Source organism: Rana temporaria, chromosome 2 (genome assembly GCF_905171775.1).
Source record: "Rana temporaria chromosome 2, aRanTem1.1, whole genome shotgun sequence".
Taxonomy (NCBI): domain Eukaryota; kingdom Metazoa; phylum Chordata; class Amphibia; order Anura; family Ranidae; genus Rana; species Rana temporaria.
Window position 1 is genome coordinate 383119319 of NC_053490.1, and position 23172 is coordinate 383142490.

Consider the following 23172-nt stretch of genomic DNA (forward strand, 5'->3'; position numbering starts at 1 on the left):
TCTGAATGATGCATGTAGCTGCAGGCATCATTCAGATATCACCGCACAAAGTTGAGGACATCATATGACGTCCTCAGTGGATAAGTGGTTAAAATAATAATGTGTACAGTTTGGTGTACACTAAGCTGTCAATCTTATAATAAAACTCAGGCCCCGTACACACGACAGAGGAACTCGACGTGCTTGGCACGTCGAGTTCCTCGTCGAGTTTTGGGATGAAGCCCCCGAGGAGCTCGGCGGGCCGCCTTCTCCTATAGAACAACGAGGACAACGAGAAAATAGAGAACATGTTCTCTATTTTCTCGTCGAGTTCCTCGGCGGCTCCATCGAGCCAAAACTGTACAGACGACAGAGTTTCTCGGCAGAATCCGGGTTTTGACCGAGTTTCTCGGTGAATTCTGCCGAGAAACTCTGTCGTGTGTACGAGGCCTGACAGTTCAGTGTACACCAAAAAGGCTTTAAAAGCCTCCATTATATCATATGAACTTTTTTAACCCCAACCTAGCTAAATCTTGCTTAGGAGAAAGCTGTGGACAGGTTAACAATGTAAATTTCTCTTTATGTTTCCTGACAGTTATATACGTGGACACACCCAAACAAACATTTTTTCACAGAATCATTTGCAATGTTTTAACCACTTCAGACCCGCGCTATTGACAAAAGACATCAACAGCGCGGCTCTCAAGTGCCAAGTGGACGTCTTTGGACATCTTTTTAAAAGCATTACCCGCGCGCGCCACTGGGTGGCGCACAGCGGGTAAACACTGTCCCGGCGCATCACTGAAGAGCCGATGCGTGTACCTGTCGGCCGCGATGTCCTCCGGGTACACGCGATCGGCGGTGACACAGCAGGTGACAGCAGGGATGTGGAGCTCTGTGTGTAAACACAGAGCTCCACGTGCTGTAAGAGGAGAGGAGACCGATCTGTGTCCCTTGTACATAGGGACACAGCATCGGTCACCTCCCCCAGTCAGTCCCCTCCCCTCACACAGTTAGAACACACCCAGGGAATACATTTAACCCCTTCCTCACCCCCTAGTGTTAACCCATTCCCTGCCAGTCACATTTATACAGTAATTAGTGCATTTTTATAGCACTGATCGCTGTATAAATGTGAATGGTCCCAAATTTGTGTCAAAAGTGTCCGATATGTCCGCCGCAATATCGCAGTCCCAATAAAAATTGCAGATCGCCGCCATTACTAGTAAAAAAAAAATCATAATTCTGTCCCCTATTTTGTAGGTGCTATAACTTTTGCGCAAACCAGTCGCTTATTGCGATTTTTTTTTTTTTTACAAAAATACGTAGAAAAATACGTATCGGCCTTAACTGAGAAAAAAAATAGTTTAAAAAAAAATGGGATATTTATTATAGCAACAAGTAAAAAATATATATATTTTTTTAAATTGTCGCTCCTTTTTTGTTTATAGCGCAAAAAATAAAAACCGCAGAGGTGATCAAATACCACCAAAAGAAAGCTCTATTTGTGGGGAAAAAAGGACGTCAATTTTGTTTGGGAGCCACGTCGCACGACTGCGCAAATGTCAGTTAAAGCGACGCAGTGCCGGAAGCTGAAATTTCGCCTGGGCACGAAGGGGGTTTATGTGCCCAGTAAGCAAGTGGTTAATAATACATTTCTGTGCTAATATAGATATATCACTTATTAAAGGTCTTCTTTAATCTAGAGTCATTTACAGTAAACAAATATTTGCAAGAAGTTGTACCGTATCAATGTTTCCACACCATCCTACGAGTGCTGCCACTTGGACGAAGGTCATACGTATACCATTCTGAATTTCGGGATATGGATAGACACAGATTTCAGAAGTATTGAACAGGTGAACTGAACTGAAGTTGTATCCCAATGCTTGTAACTCACACTTGCTAAAAGATGTTGTCATTGTACTACCAGCGCAGCTCACTGAGGGTTTGAAATCTCCAATAACTGTAAAATAATGTCAATAAGCATAGTAATATTAATATTTTATTTGATGAATCTTTCATGGTTCGTTTTCTTAAAAGTGATTATTTTTTTTGGTGACATCTGGAGCTTGGTGGGGTGAATCAACACTTTTTATATGTCTTGGATACACTGACAGTGTAATCTCCCTGCTATAATTCCTGACCCATCTTTCTACCACCTCTTGTTTCATGCCTCATGATATGTGTAAAACATCCAATAGGGAGAGTTGGACTTGTTCATAACGGTCACATCCAAGATCACAAGTTCAGAATTTTCGAGGTGGCTTATTGTGAAGGTGGTTTAATCCCTCAGGATCTGCCAAAACTCATTGGGTTGACTAATCTGTTATTCTGTCACCTATAACCCTTTTTTTTATTTGCTATGACCATCTAAGAAAGCTGATTAGGTTTAGGACTGTAAACGTACAGTATATAAAAGCATGTAACCATCAACATGAACCAATATGTGGAACAGAAAGGGGGGCGAATGGCTAGATTAATCCCTATAGTAATGTCATATATTTTTCTATCCCTGTAGTAATACAGTGTACTGTTTGACAGCGGACATTATTAGGTTTGTTGCGGATCTCATATAATCAGGTACATATACATATAACCCTTCATTATCCTTTATTAACATATAAACTGTTATTGTAGCAAATTATTACTCTTTCTATATAATATATACCATTTAGCCCTATTTGGGTACAATCTATTATTTGTATTTATTATAAGCACAGGATTCAATACTTTTTGGTGATATATGCTGATGTTTTTTGCACAATTGTGCGCATACTATATTTATATTCAACTATTATGCTACGGGCATCACAGGACTTTATCTCACTTTAGGTTCACATATATTTATATTTTGCTAGCGGAGTTCTAGTTCAATTTATTTTTATTTGCATCTATTTCACACATATGCGCCTATTTTTATCCACATAGTATGTTTGGTCTAACTAGCAATAGTTTTCCACTCTAGTGACTCACTATATAGTTCCATTACTTTGGTTTAGATGCTGCTTCATATTTTGGTTTAGATATACTCAGCTGGGCCTGATTCCCAAAAGAGATACGCAGACTTAACTGCTGTTCAGTCTGTGCCTAACTTTGGAAACTATTCTCAAAAGGCTTTTTCCAAAGTTAGGCAGAAAATCTGACATGTGTAAGACACTTACACGGTCAGATCTTAGGATGCAGTACCGCATCCGCCGCTGGGGGCATTTCTCATGGAAATGCAGCTTTGAGTATGCAAATGAGGACTTAAGCAGATTCTCAAAGCATTTCAGCATTGTGATTTCTGCGTAAGTTCCGATTTTGCTTGCGCAAAACTAGGGCTGGTTTTACAATGTGTAAAGTTAGTCACACCTTGTAAAGGCCCATTTAAGCGACGGCATTTGCTATGCATTCCTGAGGGAGAACTCCACGGCAATTTTTAAATTCAAAACCGGCATGGGTTCCCCCCCCAGGAGCATACCAGGCCCTTAGGTCTGGTATGGGTTGTAAGGAGACCCCCCCACGCCGAAAAATCGACGTAGGGGGTCCCCCTACAATCCATACCAGACCCGTATCCAAAGCACGCTACCCGGCCGGCCAGGAAGGGAGTGGGGACGAGCGAACCCCCCCCCCCCCTCCTGAGCCGTGCCAGGACGCATGCCCTCAACATGGGGGGGTTGGGTGCTCTGGGGCAGGGGGGCGCACTGCGGGCCCCCCCACCCCAGAGCACCCTGTCCCCATGTTGATGAGGACAGGACCTCTTCCCGACAACCCTTGCCGTTGGTTGTCGGGGTATGCGGGTGGGGGGCTTATCGGAATCTGGGAGTCCCCTCAAATAAGGGGGCCCCCAGATCCCGGCCCCCTACCCTAAGTGAATGGATATGGGGTACATCGTACCCCTACCCATTCACCTGGAGGCAAAAAGTAAAAGTTAGTAAACACACAACACAAGGGTTTTTAAAATAATTTATTATTCTGCTCCGGAGGCCCCCCCTGTCTTCTTTATTAGCTCTAATACCAGGGGGGGCTTCTTCTTCCGCTCTCCGGGGGTCTTCTTCCACTCTCCGGGGGGGGTTTCTTCTTCCGCTCTCCGGGGGGGGCTTCTCCGCTCTCCGGGGGGGGGCTTCTCCGCTCTCCGGGGGGGGCTTCTCCGCTCTCCGGGGGTCTTCTTCTATCTTCGCCGCTCTCCGCTGTTGACTCGGCAAACCCCGGTTCTTCTGCAGCTGTCCGGTGCCTTCTTCTTCAGCGCTGGCTGCCTACTATCTTTGTGTGTTAGCTCAATTAGTAACAGGCAGCCAGCGCGGTCTTCTGTGACGTCAGGTTCTTCTTCTCCCCTCTTCCGATGTTGACTCGTCGCCTCTTGACACTGCAATGATGGAAGCGCGCCTTGCATCCCATTTATATAGGCATCACCGTCCCATCATGCTCCGGCAGGTACCCACGTGGTGGGTGCCTACCCACGTGCACCCACCACGTGGGTACCTACCGGAGCATGATGGGACGGTGATGCCTATATAAATGGGATGCAAGGCGCGCTTCCATCATTACAGTGACAAGAGGCGACGAGTCAACATCGGAAGAGGGGAGAAGAAGAACCTGACGTCACAGAAGACCGCGCTGGCTGCCTGTTACTAATTGAGCTAACACACAAAGATAACAGGCAGCCAGCGCTGAAGAAGAAGGCACCGGACAGCTGCAGAAGAACCGGGGTTCGCCGAGTCAACAGCGGAGAGCGGCGAAGATAGAAAAAGACCCCCGGAGAGCGGAGAAGCCCCCCCCGGAGAGCGGAGAAGCCCCCCCCCCGGAGAGCGGAGAAGCCCCCCCCGGAGAGCGGAAGAAGAAACCCCCCCCGGAGAGTGGAAGAAGACCCCCGGAGAGCGGAAGAAGAAGCCCCCCCTGGTATTAGAGCTAATAAAGAAGACAGGGGGGGCCTCCGGAGCAGAATAATAAATTATTTTAAAAACCCTTGTGTTGTGTGTTTACTAACTTTTACTTTTTGCCTCCAGGTGAATGGGTAGGGGTACGATGTACCCCATATCCATTCACTTAGGGTGGGGGGCCGGTATCTGGGGGCCCCCTTATTTGAGGGGACTCCCAGATTCCGATAAGCCCCCCACCCGCATACCCCGACAACCAACGGCAAGGGTTGTCGGGAAGAGGTCCTGTCCTCATCAACATGGGGACAGGGTGCTCTGGGGTGGGGGGGCCCGCAGTGCGCCCCCCTGCCCCAGAGCACCCAACCCCCCCATGTTGAGGGCATGCGGCCTGGCACGGCTCAGGAGGGGGGGGGGCGCTCGCTCGTCCCCACTCCCTTCCTGACCGGCCGGGTAGCGTGCTTTGGATACGGGTCTGGTATGGATTGTAGGGGGACCCCTACGTCGAATTTTCGGCGTAGGGGGGGTCTCCTTACAACCCATACCAGACCTAAGGGCCTGGTATGCTCCTGGGGGGGGGGGAACCCATGCCGGTTTTTTCTTTGAAAATTGGCATGGAGTTCTCCCTCTCAGGAATGCATGCTGAGCGACGCTGTCATTTTTTTTTATAATTATTTGTTTTCCCGGCGCGTATATTTTTTTTCACCCGTCGCAACTTTAGTGTCCCGTCGCAGTCCACAAAGCCGCCCGGCGTAAATTACGTTCGCGCGCTGCACGTCGGGAAAATTACGTCACACGCATGCGCAGTACGGCCGGCGCGGGAGCGCGCCTCATTTAAATTTTAAACGCCCCCCGGAGAGGAGGACCGCCTTGCGACGGCGGCACTTAAGTTACACGGCCTGAAATTTCTAGGTAAGTGCTTTGAAGATCAGGCACTTAGGTAGAGATTTTAAGTCAGTGTAACTTAACTGCTGAAAGTTAAGTTAGGCAGCTTTTTTGGGAATCAGGCCCAGCTGTGCCTAGCATTATATCATAATTCCAGGCTGGTGTACGCCATCTCTGGTGGAACTAGTGTGCATTACTGCATATATATTGCCGTGTGTCTCTTTTTATTTTCTTTAGCCAGTGGCTACTGAACAGACAGCGCCACTACCCCCACACCCCAATTTTATTCCTTTTTTATTTGTATCCTCTTGGGGATACAAAAGAGGGGGGCCGCAGTCTTATAATTTACATTATTTACATTTCCCACCTCTTATCCTAAGCACGGGTATTTCATTTATTTTCTACAAGTTGGGGATTGTCCACTTGCCACGTCACCTGCCACAAGTGGATTATCCACTTGCCAAATCACCTGGCCACATCACCTGCCACAAGTTGTGGATTGTCCACTGGCCACGTCACCTGGCCACCTCACCTGCCATGTCACTTGGCCATGTCACCTGGCCACAAGTTGTGGATTGTCCACTTGCCACGTCACCTGGCCACATCACCTGGCCACAAGTTGTGGATTGTCTACTGGCCACATCACCTGGCAATGTCATCTGGCCACGTCACCTGCCACAAGTTGTGGATTGTCCACTTGCCACGTCACCTGACCACGTCACCTGGCCACGTCACCTGCCACGTCAACTGGCCACGTCACCTGCCACAAGTTGTGGATTGTCCATTTGCCACGTCACCTGACCATGACACCTGCCACAAGTTGTGGATTATCCACTTGCCACGTCACCTGCCACAAGTGGATTATCCATTTGCCAAATCACCTGGCCACGTCACCTGCCACAAGTTGTGGATTGTTCACTTGCCACATCACCTGGTCACGTTACTTGCCACGTCACCTGCCACAAGTTGTGGATTGTCCACTTGCCACGTCACCAGGCCATGTCACCTGGCCACGTCACCTGGCCACATCACCTGCCACAAGTTGTGGTTTGTCCTCTTGCCACATGAACTGGCCACGTCACCTGCCACGTCACCTGGCCATGTCACCTGCCACAAGTTGTGGATTGTCCACTGGCCACGTGACCTGGCCACGTCACCTGCCACATCACCTGGCCACGTCACCTACCACAAGTTGTGGATTGTCCACTTGCCACTTCACCTGGCCATGTCACCTGCCACAAGTTGTGGATTGTCCACTGGCCACGTCACCTGGCCACGTCACCTGCCACAAGTTGTGGATTGTCCACTGGCCACGTCACCTGCCACAAGTTGTGGATTGTCCACAATGCAATGCAAGCAATTACAGTTTTTATGTTTTTTTAATGGGTTTTCATCATTTGCCATCATTTTTTAGATTTCTAATGTAAAAAAATAGGTCACCTTTAAAAACGTCTATAAACGAAATCAGTGTAGTGAATAACACAGTTCAGTGTATTGAATAACACAGTGTAATGTAGTGAATAACACAGTGTAGTGTAGTGAATAACACAGTGCAGTGTAGTGAATAACACAGTGCAGTGTAGTGAATAACACAGTGTAGTGTAGTGAATAACACAGTGCAGTGTATTGAATAACACAGTGTAGTGTAGTGAATGACACAGTGTAGAATAACACAGTGTAGTGTAGTGAATAACACAGTGCAGTGTATTGAATAACACAGTGTAGTGAATGACACAGTGTAGAATAACACAGTGCAGTGTAGTGAATAAGACAGTGTAGTGCAGTGAATAACACAGTGCAGTGTAGTGTAGTGAATAACACAGTGCAGTGTAGTGAATAACACAGTGTAGTGTAGTGAATAACACAGTGTAGTGTAGTGAATAACACAGTGCAGTGTAGTGAATAACACAGTGCAGTGTAGTGAATATCACAGTGTAGTGTGGTGAATAACACAGTGTAGTGTAGTGAATAACACAGTGCAGTGTATTGAATAACACAGTGCAGTGTATTGAATAACACAGTGCAGTGTAGTGAATAACACAGTGCAGTGTAGTGAATAACACAGTGCAGTGTAGTGAATAACACAGTGCAGTGTAGTGAATAACACAGTGCAGTATAGTGAATAACACAGTGCAGTGTAGTGAATAACACAGAGTAGTGAATAACACAGTGCAGTGTAGTGAATAACACAGTGCAGTGTAGTGAATAACACAGTGCAGTGTAGTGAATAACACAGTGCAGTATAGTGAATAACACAGTGCAGTGTAGTGAATAACACAGAGTAGTGAATAACACAGTGCAGTGTAGTGAATAACACAGTGTAATGTAGTGAATAACACAGTGCAGTGTAGTGAATAACACAGTGTAGTGAATAACACAGTGTAGTATAGTGAACCCAACACATGATTGGGTTTTTAAAATAAATAACCTCTTTATGCCCTTGGTGTAATGGTACACCGGCTAACCTGATTCACATGCTGTGGAAATGCCCCAAACTCCATTGATATTGTCAGGAAATAATTAAAAACATAGATAGTGCCTTAGGTATAGAAATCCCATTAGATCTGAAACTTTGTTTATTAAGCATAATGGAGGAAATAAATATTTCTCATATTGCAATGATCAGAGGCTTGTTTCAGGCACGAAAATTAATAGCCCAGAAATGGATATATATATACCCCCCCGACGGTCGAAGAATGGAGAATACAAATGAAAGAAACCATAATAAAGGAGGAATTTACTTATATACATAGAGGGAGTCGAGACAAATTTTATGCTATTTGGAAAGGATGGGTAGAGGTTTGGGACCATGAAAATCTAAGATGATTCAATATGGGAGAGGATTATTAATGAGAGGGTGGGGGGGGGGGGGGGTACAGTGGGGGGAGGAGAAATGGGGTTGAGTTGTGGTTTGATTTTCTGGGGGTTTTTCCGTTTTTTTGTGTGTGATGTTTTGGGTGGGGGAATGTTAGAAGCAAGAACATGCATCTGGATATAATGTGTGCATACATGTATAACTTGTATTGTTATGAAAAGAATAAAAAAAGTACTGAATAAATAAAATATAAAAAAATAAATAAATAACACTCTTTCTGCATCAGCAGTGGTTTCCTCTTTCTTTCTTTTTTTGGCGCAGCAGCACTAAGAGTATTAGGATATCATTGTTGCCCCCCCCTTTCTGCGTCACAGGTGTTCCTCTTTCTGCATCAGCAATTGTTTCCTTTTTGCTTTCTTTTTTTATTAGTTTATTTTAATTATATATATATATATATATATATATATATATATATATATATATATATATATATATATATGTGTGTGTGTGTGTGTGTGTGTGTGTGTGTAGCGCCGGGTTACTTTCCAGGTAACCGGTGCTGTGGAAATTTAAGGGGTAATCAGAGTTTAAGGACTCTGATTTCAATTGCAATGTTTAGGTGGGGGTCTCTGTTTCAGCTTGGCTGTACTGTGGGCTCATACTGTTGTTGTTGGGGTGTTATCCCACCTCGGGACGACAGGTGGCACCGGTGGAGTTGAGGCTTGGGTGCATTTACCAGCAGCCAATCAGGAGGGAGTGTTCTCGCTGGGCATGCTGGGAGAGGGTACTTCTGGAGCAGACGCCATTGAGGCAGGGTTCTTTCTCAGTGCGGCACCCACCTTTAGCGTGACTGCACCACGGCGCCCCAGCGTTATGGCATACCTGGCCGGAGTGCGCGTGCCACGCGGTGCTCCTGGTTCCGGGACCACGTTGGTTCGGAACGTTCGAGTCGTGGCTGGGCCCCAGTGATCGACTGGGTCCCCAATCCTGAGAAGATCCCAAGCGTTGTTCCTTTGAGAGGAGGCTGTTCGGTGGGGAGTCCGCCTGAGGAGAGCCAAGAGAGGCTAGCAATCCAATAGGGTCTCAACGATCCACCGGGGATCAAGATAACCGGACACTGAAAGGCTGGATGTTGGTCACCTGTCAGTCGGTAACCTAGCTGCAAACTGCCTGAGGGAGATCCAGGCACAAAGTCTATCAAGGAGGATTGTCTCCATGATCTAAATTCTGGGGAGGGTCTGTGGCAGAGACTTTCTTCCCTTAAAGTTCCGAGTGATACTCTGGCTGCCAGGTCGGTGAGAGAGGCCTGTCCAGGTACACTAAACCCACTCTGGCGGGAGTGGCGAAAAAAACAAAGTGTTGTTGAAAGCGGGACTGTTTCCTTATTGTTACGCCTGAATCTGCTGTTTCTCCCCCTACTGCATCTTTACTCTTCACCGCAAGTTTTATTATTTCTACCTTGTTGGGTAAATAAAAGCACAAGAAAAAGACACCTGCTGTGTAGACATTCCATTACTACGGCTCTCATCAACCACCCTAGACGGCGGAGTCACAGAGGTAATATGCCGCCCAAAAAACATACCAGCAGCTCCTTCGGGGGTAAGTGCTACACCTGGGGGCTAGTCCGGGATCGGCTGTTGCCTCTGACAACGGAACTGTGCAATTTTATTCTGCCATTGAGAGCCAGGAATTGTCATGGTGTTGGACTGTGCTGGTGAGGAGGGAGTTAACTTCAGGTAGTGAAAGTCTGGGTGCACGTGCAACAGAGTGACGTGTGCCTGCAACGTGCCCAGAAAAGAACTAAAAGTGGGAGGAGTTACCCACCCCTGCATGAGACGTAGGGTGAGTTTGGCGCCAAAGGACAGAGTGATTGCCCGCCCACGAGATAGGACCGTGCAATATGTCTGTGCCCCTGACACCATTCGAAAGATTGAGGCCTCCGATGTCTACAGTTGGAGTCCATCCGATGCCTGTTGTCACTGGAGCTTCCCTGACCGATACGGGGATCCGAATGGGGACGCAGGGGCGGTTTGTGCTGTTTACTATCGGCAGCGTGGAGGCCCTTGGTCTGTCTTGTCCCCGATGTGCGGGGCTAGCTGTCCGAATCCTGCCTTTTGCTCGGTTCAAGAAGTGGCGGGAATATTTGTTCCGAGTGGAACAACCAACGGAGTCTCCCCGCGAGTACTGTGTCGATTGGATCTCCGGAGCGGTGACCGCGGAAGAAGAGGTTCCCTGGCCAGCACCTACTACCACTACTGCTGACACCGATGCTGTCTCGTCTACACTGACCTTGCCATCGGCTGCCACTCCGATGGTGTCGCCGGAAGTGAGTGACTCTGATACAAAGAAATGTGTGCCTGTTTTGAAGGTGGACGCTGCCACCGAGACTGCAAGTCCAAAAAACAAACCAGCAGCTCCTTCGGGGGTAAGTGCTATATATATACATATATATATATTATTTATAAAAAAAATTGCCGTAGTAGCACTAAAAATATTTAGGATATCATTTTTTTTTTTACATTTATTACATTTTTTTTGCAGCAACAGCAGCAGTAACAAAAACTCTTCCCAGTTACTGCACCCTTATTTTCTTTACTAAAACAAACAACTATAATAGAACGGTTGATAGTGCACCAAGCAGAAAAGTATTGCACTCAAGCACCATATTTGCATCCCACGCTCTTCAATAAAAAGTTATAACCCCCCCCCCCCCCCAAAAAAAATAATAATAATAATAATAAAGCGTTTTATAGTGCACCAAGAACAAAAGTATTGCACCCAAGCACCGTATTTTTATCCTACATTCTATAATAAAAAATTATAAAAATCCCCCCATAAAATCCTCATCATGTCCAAAAGGCCAACAAGAAGAGGCAGACGCTCACAGGCCACTAAAAAATGGCAAGCAGCCTCTGTGTTTTTTTTACTAAAAATAGGTAGAAGAATACATATAGGCCTAAACTGAGGAAAAAAAACATTTTTTTTATATATTTTTGGTGGATATTTATTACAGCAAAAAGTAAAAAATATTGAATTTTTTCAAAATTGTCACTCTATTTTTGTTTATAGTGCAAAAAATAAAACCTGCAGAGGTGATCAAATACACTACAGCACAGCCATAGCACTCCTGTCTGTATGGAAGAAAAGTTGCTCGGTTTTTACAGCACAGATTGGCCACCATTGCTGCCATCCTGCCCCCCCCCCCCCCCCCACAGTGGCAGAACACCAGGGCCCAGTCGCAAGTGTGACCTTTGCAATTCTGGTAGTTCATCCACTGGATCAGTGGCAGCAGTGGTGGTGAGGGTAGGATCAGTGGTGGTGAGGGTGGGATCAGTTGCAGCGGTGAATAGGATTAGTGACAGCAGTGGTGATAAGGGGGGATGGGATCAGTGGTGGTGGTGAGGGGGGTGGGATCAGTGACAGCCGTGGTGGTGAGGGGGTGGGATCAGTGGCAGCGTTGGTGGTGAGGGAGGTGGGATCTGTGGCAGCTGTGGTGGTGGAATCAGTAACAGTGGTAGTGGTGAGGGGGTGGCATCAGTGGCAGCAGTAGTGGTGAGAGGGGTGGGGTCAGTGGCAGGGGTAGTGGTGGGATCAGTGACAGCGGTGGTGGTGAGGAGGGTAAGATCAGTGGCAGCAGTGGTGGTGGGATCTGTGAAAACAGTAATGGTGAGGGGGTGGGATCAGTGGCAGCAGTAGTGGTGGGATCAGTGACAGTGGTGGGATCAGTGTCAGCAGTGGTGGTGAAGGGGGTGGGATCAGTGGCAGCTGTGGTAGTGAGGGGGGGGATCAGTGGCAGCCATGATAGTGGGATCAGTGACAGCGGTGGTGGTGAGAGGGGTGGGATCAGTGACAGCAGTGGTGGTGAGGGGTATGGGATCAGTGGCAGCAGTGGTGGTGAGGGGGGTGGGATCAGTGGCAGCAGTGTTGAGATCATTGGCAGCCATGGTGGTGAGGGGGATGAGATCGGTGGCAATGGTGGTGGTAAAAGGAGTGGGATCAGTGGCAGTGGCGGTGGTGAGGGGGGTGGCATCAGTGGCAGTGGTGGTGGTGAGGGGGTTGGGATCAGTGGTGGTGATGAGGGGGGTGGGATCAGTGGCAGTGGTAGTGGTGGGATCAGTAACAGCGGTGGTGGTGATGAGGGGGATGGGATCAGTGGTAGTGGTGGGATCAGTAACAGCGGTGGTGGTGATGGGGGTGGGATCAGTGGCAGCAGTAGTGGTGCGATCAGTGGCAGTCGTGATGGTGAGGGGGATAGGATCAGTGAGAGCGGTGGTCATGAGGGGGTAGTATCATTGGCAGAGGTAGTGGTGAGGGGGGTAGAATCAGTGGCAGAAGTGGTGGTGGGGTGGGTGGGATCAGTGGCAGCAGTGGTGATGAGGGGGGTGGGATCAGTAGAAGCCGTGGTGGTGAGGGGTTGGGATCAGTGGCAGCCATGGTGGTGAGGGAGGGTGGGATCAATGGCAGCCATGGTGGTGAGGTAGGTAGGATCAGTGGCTGAGATGATGGGGGATAGGGATGAGATCAGTGGCAGTGTTGATGGGGGATAGGGTTGAGATTGATTGTGGGGGATGAGGTCAGTGGCAGTGGTTGTGCCATCTTCCCCCACTACCAATCTCAACCCTGTCATCACTGTCACTGATTTCATCCATATCCCCCCCCCCCCATCACCTCTGCCTCTGCCACCACTGGTTGGGGTGATTGGAAATCAAATGGAAGAAATACAAAATAACCATCAATAGCCTTGAGTCTGGAGCTCCATGCAAGATTTCGCCTCATGGGGTAAGGATGATCATGAGAAAAGTGAGAGACCTCAAGGCCGTTGGAACCACAGTCACCAAACAAACTGTTGGTTACACAATACACTGACATGCATTGAAATCCTGCAGTGCCCACAAGGTCCCCCTCCTCAAAAGGACAGGCCTGTCTGAAGTTGGCCAATGAACATCTAAATGATTCAGAGACAGATTGGGAGAAAGTGCTGTGGTCAGTTAAGACCAAAATTGAGCTCTTTGGCATTAACTCGACTTGCCGCGTTTGGAGGAAGAAAAATGCTGACTAAGAACACCATCACTACAGTCAAGCACGGAGGTGGAAACATTATGCGTTGGGGCTGTTTCTCTGCTAAAGGTACAAGCCAACTTTGCCGCATTGAGGGGCCAATGGACAGGGCCATGTATTGCAAAATTCTGCATGAGAACCATCATCCCTTAGCCAGAACAAACACTGAAGATGGGTCGTAGATGGGTCTTTCAGAGTGACAACAACCCAAAACATACCACCAAGGCAACAAAGAAGTGGCTCAAGAAGAAGCACATTAAGGTCACGGAGTGGCCTAGCCAGGCTCCAAACCTTAATCCTATAGTAAATTTATGGAGGGAGCTAAAACTTTGAGTTGCCAAGCGAGAGCCGAGAAAAATTAAGGATTTAGAGAAGATCTGTAAAGAGTGGACCACAATCACTCCTGAGATGTGTGCAAACTGGTCACTAAACTACAAGAAACATCCTACCTTTGTGCTTGCCAACAAGGGTTTCTCTACCAAGTACCAAGTCATGTTTTGCTTGGGGATTAAATACTTATTTTACTTACTGAACTGCAATTCAATTTATAACATTTGTATCAAGTGTTTTTTGTGGATTTTTGTCTATCATTTACACCTATAATAAAAATTATGGACCCTTAATTTCTTTGTAAGTGGGTTGAAGCTATCAATCACCAACAGTGCTTGATCAGCTTCTTCCTTGGCCAGTCAGCTAAAGTTTGACAGAACTGAGCACTTCCGGGGTCATACCACCCAGGGGGATCAGCAAATGGATATTCGCTGATTGCCCACCACTCACACACCATAAAAGGTCCTGAAGAACACTCAGGAGGAACAGCTGAGCCTAGGACATATGCAGGGGAAGAAGGGTCAGGCGGGGGGACCAAATCACTTTTAGAAGAAAGCCAGCAGCCAGGGCTAAAAAGGGAAACTATAGCAGCTTCTAGCTTCAGCTTGTTCAATTAGGCTTTGACAATAAAACCTGGAAGCTGGTTGGTTTATATGCAGAGCTGCACCAGATTTTGCACTCCCCAGCTTTAGTAAATAACCCCCAACATTTTTCACATACAAGTAAATATTTGCTAATTTTCCTGTATGGATAATAATGATGGGGATTTATGATAGTGTTATTTCTCTCTCCTTTAGCCCTGGTTCACACTGGGTACGATTTGGAACGATTTGAGATGCGATTTGACATGTCAAATCGCATCTCAAATCGGCGGCAATTGTCGGCAATGGCACTGTCCTAATCAGTGCGACGCCGCATCTGCGATTTCAAAAACTAGTTCCTGTACTACTTTTTGCGATTTCGGGCAGCGATTTACATTAAATTGCGGCCGAAATCGCGGCAAAATCGCAGCCGCGAAATCGCGGTAAAATCACACATTTTACCGCGATTTTGAATTCGCAGCAGTGTGAACCTAGGCTCAATGCGGTTGAAGTTTTCATGGCATATCAGTTTTTCAGTTACCTTTTTCTATCATGCAGAAAAATTCATTGGAATAAAGAGTAATGAAAAAACAGATGTAGCTTCTAAAATAATAATAATTATAATTTGTATCAACCTGAGCTCAGCAAAGGCAAGTAAAAAATACTCTCGAGTAAAATCAAAGCCCAGCCTTTTGCTGCCACTAATATGGGTACCTGGTGTGTAAAGGGATACATTTTCTATCTACCACCAAACTTTCTAAAATGCAACAAATAAGAAAAGGTTGGCCCACTTCATGAAACATGTCATCATGAGGTTTCCATTTATCCAAAGTATTGCTAGGTTGAATTTTAAAGCTATTGCTTTGTTAAAGTTGTTGTAAACCCTTACATATATCCAGTGAAGTGACTAGCCTCCTACATAAGTAGTACCCATTTATCTGCAGCCATCTCTTCTCTACATCTGTTTAAAGTCCAGAATTTACACAGCTTTCCTGAGCTTCGATAGGCAGGGGGCGGGCATCTGATGTCACATACTGCACAGCTCAGAGTGTAATCTGAGACCTGAGTGGAGGTAAAGGACACCCCCCACCTCTACACAATTATATAGGGAAATATGCACAGTTGAGACTGCCAATCACAGGCTGTGTTCTGTAGGCCCCCTCCCCTGTCCTCTTCAATCCCTTGGACTCAGCTTAGCCTGTCAGAAATGACTCGGCAGATAGCAGAGGACTGCGGCATTATATATATATATATATATATATATATATATATATATATATATATATATATATATATATATATATATATATAAAATATATATATATATATATATTTTGAATTGAGGCAAGTGCATACTATAGAAGGATACACTTTGTTTTTTGTTTTCATCTCAGAGGTTTAGAAGCACTTTGATCTAGCTCAGTGATAAAGGGATGGTTTCTAAAAAGTGCTTTACAAAAGGCACTAGCATTAGAATTGGCAATCTTGTGTACTGTATGAAAACAGTGCTATTTACCTTTGTCTTTGTAGACTGTCACATTGCATGGACAGTCTGGTAAACCATTTGACTCAACACAAACTTCATCACTAGCACAACGTGGATTGCATTGAAATGTCTCTGTAAAAGATATGAGAAAACAGAAACAAGTGAGCCTGCAATGCATGAATATTTACATAGAAAGCTCTTCAATGTATTTGAACAACAATACTGTATTACTTGTGCAGCAGGGCTTTGTTGAGTCATAATACCACCCGGAATCCACATCACAGCAGTCATTGGAATCCAATATGCAGTTTGAAGGAAAGCATTTCACGCCATTATTGCAGTTACATCCATTAAATGCATCACAAGTTCCTCCACATGCAGCATCATCACAAAGAGGAGGGTCACTTCCAGCTGTAATTAAAGAACACATTTTTTAACTTTAAGTCAGCTCACCCCCCCCCCCCCCCGGTACTAGTGCCCCTGTGCTGCCACGGCCGCCATGTTTACCGGGCTCCGCTTGACGATCTGCGGGCCCGTGATCGGAATGGCGGGTGGAGGGGAGGGAGGAGAGCAGACACTCCTCCCCTTCTTGCTGTGAATCGGAAAGTGACATCTATGATGTCACTTCCAGGTCAGCCTCTCATTATCCCCAGCTAGCTTTGTCGATCTGTATTGCCAAACATTCAGTGGATCACAGAGGAGACATGCCTGAACCTGTCACCCAAAAATCATCACATAGGGGACGTTTTGTCCCCTATGTGATGAATTTTTTTTTAAAAGCGGAGGTCCACCCCCCCCTTTAAAAATAAAAAGTCAGCAGGTACACATACTGCAGCTGCTGACTTTTTAAAATAGGACACTTACCTGTCCTGAAGTCCAGCAATGTTGGCACTGCCATTGCCGATAAGGGGACCCACCAGTGTAGCCGTTTGGCTTCACGGCTGGGTCCCTACTGCACATGCATGAAGCGTGCTGCACTCTCTCACTGGCCTGGCAGAAGGGGACCAGCTGCTGACGTACTTTGACGCGTACTTCTCCTGGAATTGAGGGAAGGGTACCTGTCAGGTATCCGCTCCCCCCCAAATGTGGCACCTGAGGGGGGGAATCAGATAAGCGGAAGTTCCACTTTTGGGTGGACGTCCACTTTAAGTAAAAACATTTTTTTTGCAAAAAAATAGTTACACCCTAGCACATAAAATCCACCTCCAAAAAATGTTGAGGCCCTCCACCTTCACATATACGCATGTACGAATGTAAACACATGCACCGGGGGCACCTACACATGAAAATGGCGATTGCGCTACACATGTAATATATCCCTATGCATACCAGAGTGAAAGCAATAATTCTAGCACAAGACCTCCTTTGTAACACTAAACGGATGAAATGTGTCGCCTAGAAAAAATATAAGCTACTAAAGTTTATTGCCATTTCACGGATGCAAACATTTAATGTTTGACATATTGGGTATCTATTTACTCGGTACAACCTCGTCTTTTATATTTTACCAAAAATGTGTGTGTGTAATCTATTGCATTTGTTTGCCCTAAAATAAATTTTAGTGTGTTTTTTACTGAGATTTCGTTTCCTAGACCTTTGCGGTAATATCATATGACATAAAAACTTGGAACTACCACTATTTTATTCTCTAGGTTGTCTGCTTTCAGAAAATATATAATATATATGTTTGGGGGTTTTGTGTAATATTCATGCCTAAAATTTGTTTTTTAAACATGTCTGCAAAAAACGCAGCGAAAAAGTTAAACTGTTAAACTGTTATATGAAAAATGTATTATTAGAAGAATTGTGCATATTCGGTGTCTTCACTTTGTTCCAAGCCATGTCTATGTCAGTGAAATTGTTTATTGTTCTCTTTTCATCTGTGGCATGGTTCTTTTTTTGTACGATTTTCTATTTAATCCATCACTCATTTGCTTTTCAGTTATATTACTTGCTAACTTTTTTTTTTCCGTGGATATTAAATTAAGTGGCAAAACATTCATATTCCCTTCTTCTGCATTTCCAGAAGCAAATAAAAGAGGAGCTCCAGGCTCCTTCATAAAAAATTTTAAAGCCAGCAGCTACAAATACTGTAGCTGATGACTTTTAATATAAGGACACTTACCTGTCCAGGGATTCCACGATGTCGGCACCCCAAACCAATTCTTCAATCGGCTTTGGGTACAGGCACCAGCATCTGTATTAAGGGAAACCGGAAGTGAAGCCTTGCAGCGGGAGGAGGAGGAGGGGAAGGAAATGTCGTAGGTCGACGATCTTACCTGGAAGTGGGAGTGGATACCTCTCAAAAACATGGCAGTGGAGGTGGGGGGAACAAGCAGATATTACCCTTTTGGGTGGAGCTGCACTTTAAGTTTTAATGAATTCAATTTTTTTTGGCAGATCAGTGTACAAAGCCCTCACTTACTGGGTATTAAGTCTAAACTTTACCCCTAACAACTTAATAAAAAGGAATGTTCTTAAGCAAGGAACATTTCACATGAAATTATGCAACCAAAATCAGTGTGTGCTGTAATTTGTCTCTAGCATCATCCCTGTCTCTTCTTGATGGAGGCTGCCATTTTGCTGAAGCCCAAAGCCACTGAGCAGCAGTAAAACTTTAGGCTGTCAGCAGGTTGGCCTCTACATTTTTGGCACAGTATCAAGAATAAGGAATACCTTGCATGTGCAGAACAGGATGAGTCTGTGTATTACTGGATTTTAAACTTCATAGATACTTAGTTTTAATTTTTTACATGGCTATACCTGCAAAAGGGCCAGTCTCAAGTGATCTTGCAGGACTTAATATTCTGACTAAAGCTCCACTTTAAAAGAAAAGTATGGCTAAAGCTTTTTTGGCTATACTTCTCATTTGGGTCACAAAAGTACAGCTAATAGTGGGCTATTGTCAGGCTGGAGAAGGATCCCAACAATATTTTCCAGATCCACCCTGCTGCCTGATTGACAAGTGGCCTGCCTTTCATCCCACAGTTAGCAGCGCCCACCCCCTCCCCAGGCTGGCACTCCAGTAAGCGTTAAAGGAGCAGAGCAGAGAGTGGTGACGGTCACTGTCCTCCACACTTAGGCCTCTTACACACGGCCGAGAAACTCGACGGGCAAAACACAACGTTTTGCTCGTCGAGTTCTTTGTGAAGCCGCCGAGGATCTCGGCGAGCCAAATTTTCCCATTGCTGTCGGGGGAAAAGAAGACATGCCTTCTTTTTGACCCGACGAGATCCTCAGCGGTTTCCTCGTTGAAAAGTGTACACACGACCGGTTTCCTCAGGAAAAAAAAACCCAGCAAGCTTCTTGCTGGTTTTTGCAGAGAAACTCGGCCGTGTGTACAAGGCCTGAGAATAAGCATAGGACTGCTGCAATGTGGCACTGATGCTGCTGCATGGAGGTGAGTATGTAGTTTTTTTCTCTAGAATTCCATACTTCTCTACTTCGCACAAATAAAATAAGTCACCTGCTACCTCTTGACCACTTTTAAAGCATATTTAATATTGCAGCATATTAGTGGCTGTGGATGTGGTGGCTGCTTTATTTTTCCTTTTAGAAGCTAAGAACATTTTCAATAATTCCAAAAATACCTGCTAATCTTTCTAGGAGTGAAGTGTTGTTAGACAGCAAATGGGCACCAGACCAGGTAAGTTAGAAGTTCTTCCTTTCCCTTCCTTTTTTTTTTACTCATGCCCCCCGCCCCAGGGACTACTGTGCAGGTCTGTCTGAGGGTTCTTCATAGACATTGAATCATTAAACACTGCTGGACCAGGAAACCATCATCTAATCTCTTTAAACACCTTTAGTAAAGGTCAGATGAAATCCACAAGTGGTCATTGACCTGGTAGTGGTCACTATCTCTGCTATCTTGTTCCTTCACCACTGAACCGAGTATGGTGTAGGCTTTGCACCAGAGGTAGTACAATATTACATTTTGGCATGAAGTAAAACCCATTTATATGTAAAAATTGCCATAGTAAAACTTAAAAGAATGGCTTACCGTAGCATTCAGGATCTGAAAGAAAAAGACAGAAAGTGAAATTAAATATTATCCATAATTAACAGTAGGATTACATGAGCATTCATGTACAAACATTCATCAGTGGAATTCAAAACAAGTACAGTAACCAACATAAAGTAAAACTGAGACTTTAAGAACCCTGTGAAGGGAGGGCCCGTGGAACCCAGAATCCCTTGGAAAGGTTGGGAAACCCTTGTTCCAGCTTCCCATGCACCTCTTATGTATAAGTCACCCTGTGCCATCCTGGCACAGGTTGACTGAGAAAATATGCTTTCACACTGGAGACACAGCAGCGGCTCTTTAGGGTCTGTTTGCAGGCGCTATTTTTAGCGCGATAGCACCTGCAAACCGCTCAAGTGTGAAAGGGGTCTAAGAAGTTATTCAAGGACTATTCATTTCTTCACACCATATCACTCTGGGGCTTTTTATATTAATTATATTTTTATTTGCTAGCACTAATATTTACCTTTACTATATATATATATATATATATATATATATAGTAAAGGTAAATATTAGTGCTAGCTATATATATATATGTAATTTATTGTCTCTTAATGTTTTTCTCTTTATAGTGCCTGCCTGCTATACATGTTTATTATCACTAATTAGCTCTGTGGCGCAGTGTTTTGATCTTTGTTGGTGGCGCATTTTAAGATCTTATTGTTATTGAAACTATTAACATTTAATTATATAAAATAATGCTGAAACCCCCTTATGTAGAAATATCAGCATTGAAAGGTGTCAGCATTATTCTCAAAAAGGAAGTAAACCGCCCCGTGAAAAACGGGGAAAAACTTAATATAGCATAGCATACTAGCTCATTATGTGCCACTTACCTGAAATCAAAGCCCCCGTAGTCCTCCTCGTTCGCCGCTGCTGCCGCCATGTCCCCTCGCAGATACTTCCTTGTTTCGCCGCTCCGGCGCTGTGATTGGCCAGAGCGGCGATGACGTCACTCCCACGCGGGACCAGCAGATTCCTGCGCATGCGCAAAAACTCGCCATTAACCCAGGTTATGCCATTGTGAAAAACGCCACTTTCAGTGCGCCTGCGCCCGTGCCGTAGACATCGGCACCTGTAATTAATGTAAATATCTCCTAAACCGTGCAGGTTTAGGAGATATATCTTACACCTACACTTAAGCCTTAATCTAGGCTTACCTGTAGGTGCAAGTTGTGTGGTTGAGTTTACAACCACTTTAATATATAATCACGTTTGTAGTTTACCACGGTAGCGTTTCAATTTATTTTTTTAACATTTTTGCTTTGAGGTGTGGGATCGCATGTCAGTGCCGGCTGCTACCTATATACTTAATTAATTTTCACTGCATTCAAAGGGGTTGCATGGTAGTTTTTGCACATATTTTACTACTTCAAAGAATACTATACATGCTTGAAATTCTAATCACTTGCAAGGTTTAGTAAATAAAAGGTATGTTGTTTCCAGATGCTTATTAGTCCTCAAACCATATTCCCAAGACAAAGTAGTGAACGTCTGCAACAGCACATCAAATGGCCACCATAGGGACCCTAAGGTAGGGGGCTTGGAGCATGACTAGTTCCCTTCACCTTATCTACTAGTGTAGACAGAAAACAGATCACAAACAAATAATGTCAATTGTTAGACAGGGTCAGTTTGGTTGTTTTGCATGCTGGCTGGTAAGTGTGCTGGGAAATCTTTTGTTTGTTTGTGACTTTTTGTACAGAAAATAGATAGAACCTAATTGTATCAAGAATTTCCATTTTGTTTAGGAGAAGATGGAAACGATTCAGAACTTTTGTCAGGTTTTTATTGCTCTTTGATTCCCCAGAGAAGAGATTTCTCCTCACTTCCTGTCACAATGACATGGGATCAGAGGCACTGAGTTATGAGAAATCTTCCTAATGGGGATGACAAGAGCAACAAAAACATATTTTTATTGTAGTGAAGCAAAGTTAAAACCTTGGTGAGGATTCTTTTTATTTTTTGTGCCTGTTCTCTCATTTCTTGTCCTTGTGTCACAGGGGTGTCACTGGTAGGGTGACCACATGTCCCGGGCAGTCTCACATTTTGCAGGTATGTCCCGGGCACATTTATTCCAGGACAATACAGTGTCCCAGAATGAAACTGACACAGCCCCCCCCCCCCGGGCCAATCTGATGCCCCCAAAAAAGGCTGCCACATCACCCCTTTACTCACTGACAGCACGTGTCCTGGCCGGGAATGCCTGGAGGAGCACAATCCCCGCCCCCCTGCTTGTGATTGGAGAAATCATAAATCCCGCCTCTTGTGTCCAATCACTGTGTTGTGATTCGTTACAGCACAAGCTGATTTTTTGGAAGGGATGGTGTCCCTGAATGGTAGTTTGGAAATGTGGTCACCCTAGTCACTGGGGCTCACAACGATGGGAAGTCTTTTCACTATAGACAGTGATATAAACCTGATAGGGGTTCTTACTCCCTTGCTTTATTCAGAACACAGCTTTGCAGTGTGTCCAATCAAGGGGCAGTGGTTATTCCTTTATAAGGCTCAGGGACTAGCTACAGAATTCTAATAGACTTCAATTTTTTTTTTAAATAAGGTTGTTCAAAGAACAACAATCATCATGTGAAATTCTTAAACTCCATAACCAATTAGTAAGAAATTATTTTAAAACTGATCTGACTACTGTGAACTAACATGATTGGTTGCTATGGGGTGTAGTGGGTTACTCCACTGTGCACTTTTGTGCTTGTCTAAAAATGTGCTAAAGATTATTCTGTGTAGACCTGCAAAGATCAAAGATGATATTCAAAGCACACATAGCAACAAAACAGAAATTCTGAGACACACACAAGCACGGAGCAAATAAAAATCGGCTATGCATATCTCTATATTCGATCTAAGTCATTGACTCGCATCACAGCATTTCATGATATGTGCCTGCTGTACCATGTACTTGTTTGAAAAAGAATCCTGTTCTCTTTGTATTGCTTCCTTTGTGTGAAATACCTGGTAATCCTGCCAGCCCCTCTGCTTTTCTTATAAAAACTGGCCATACTAGGCATCAGGGCACAGCGCGGTCAGTTTTCTGACTGTGCTTTAACTCCAATGACCAGACTTGTGCTGACACACTTCTCCTGCACAACAATCCACTTGGAAGATCAGTGTGTTGCTGTTTCAACTTCCCTAGCTCTCTG

At 45.1% G+C, this 23172-nt stretch overlaps 1 protein-coding gene across 1 annotated transcript in view; it reads right to left on the reverse strand.

The window, feature by feature from the left end:
- Positions 1 to 23172, reverse strand: part of LOC120927313 (pancreatic secretory granule membrane major glycoprotein GP2-like) — a 40386-nt gene that overhangs the window by 15611 nt on the left and 1603 nt on the right. Inside the window, exons 2-5 of the mRNA XM_040337896.1 lie at positions 19991 to 20005; positions 16222 to 16401; positions 16021 to 16122; positions 1725 to 1945 (exon numbers count right to left, since the gene is read on the reverse strand). Coding sequence (XP_040193830.1) covers positions 1725 to 1945; positions 16021 to 16122; positions 16222 to 16401; positions 19991 to 20005 — 518 coding nt within the window. The remainder of the gene's footprint in view (positions 1 to 1724; positions 1946 to 16020; positions 16123 to 16221; positions 16402 to 19990; positions 20006 to 23172) is intronic.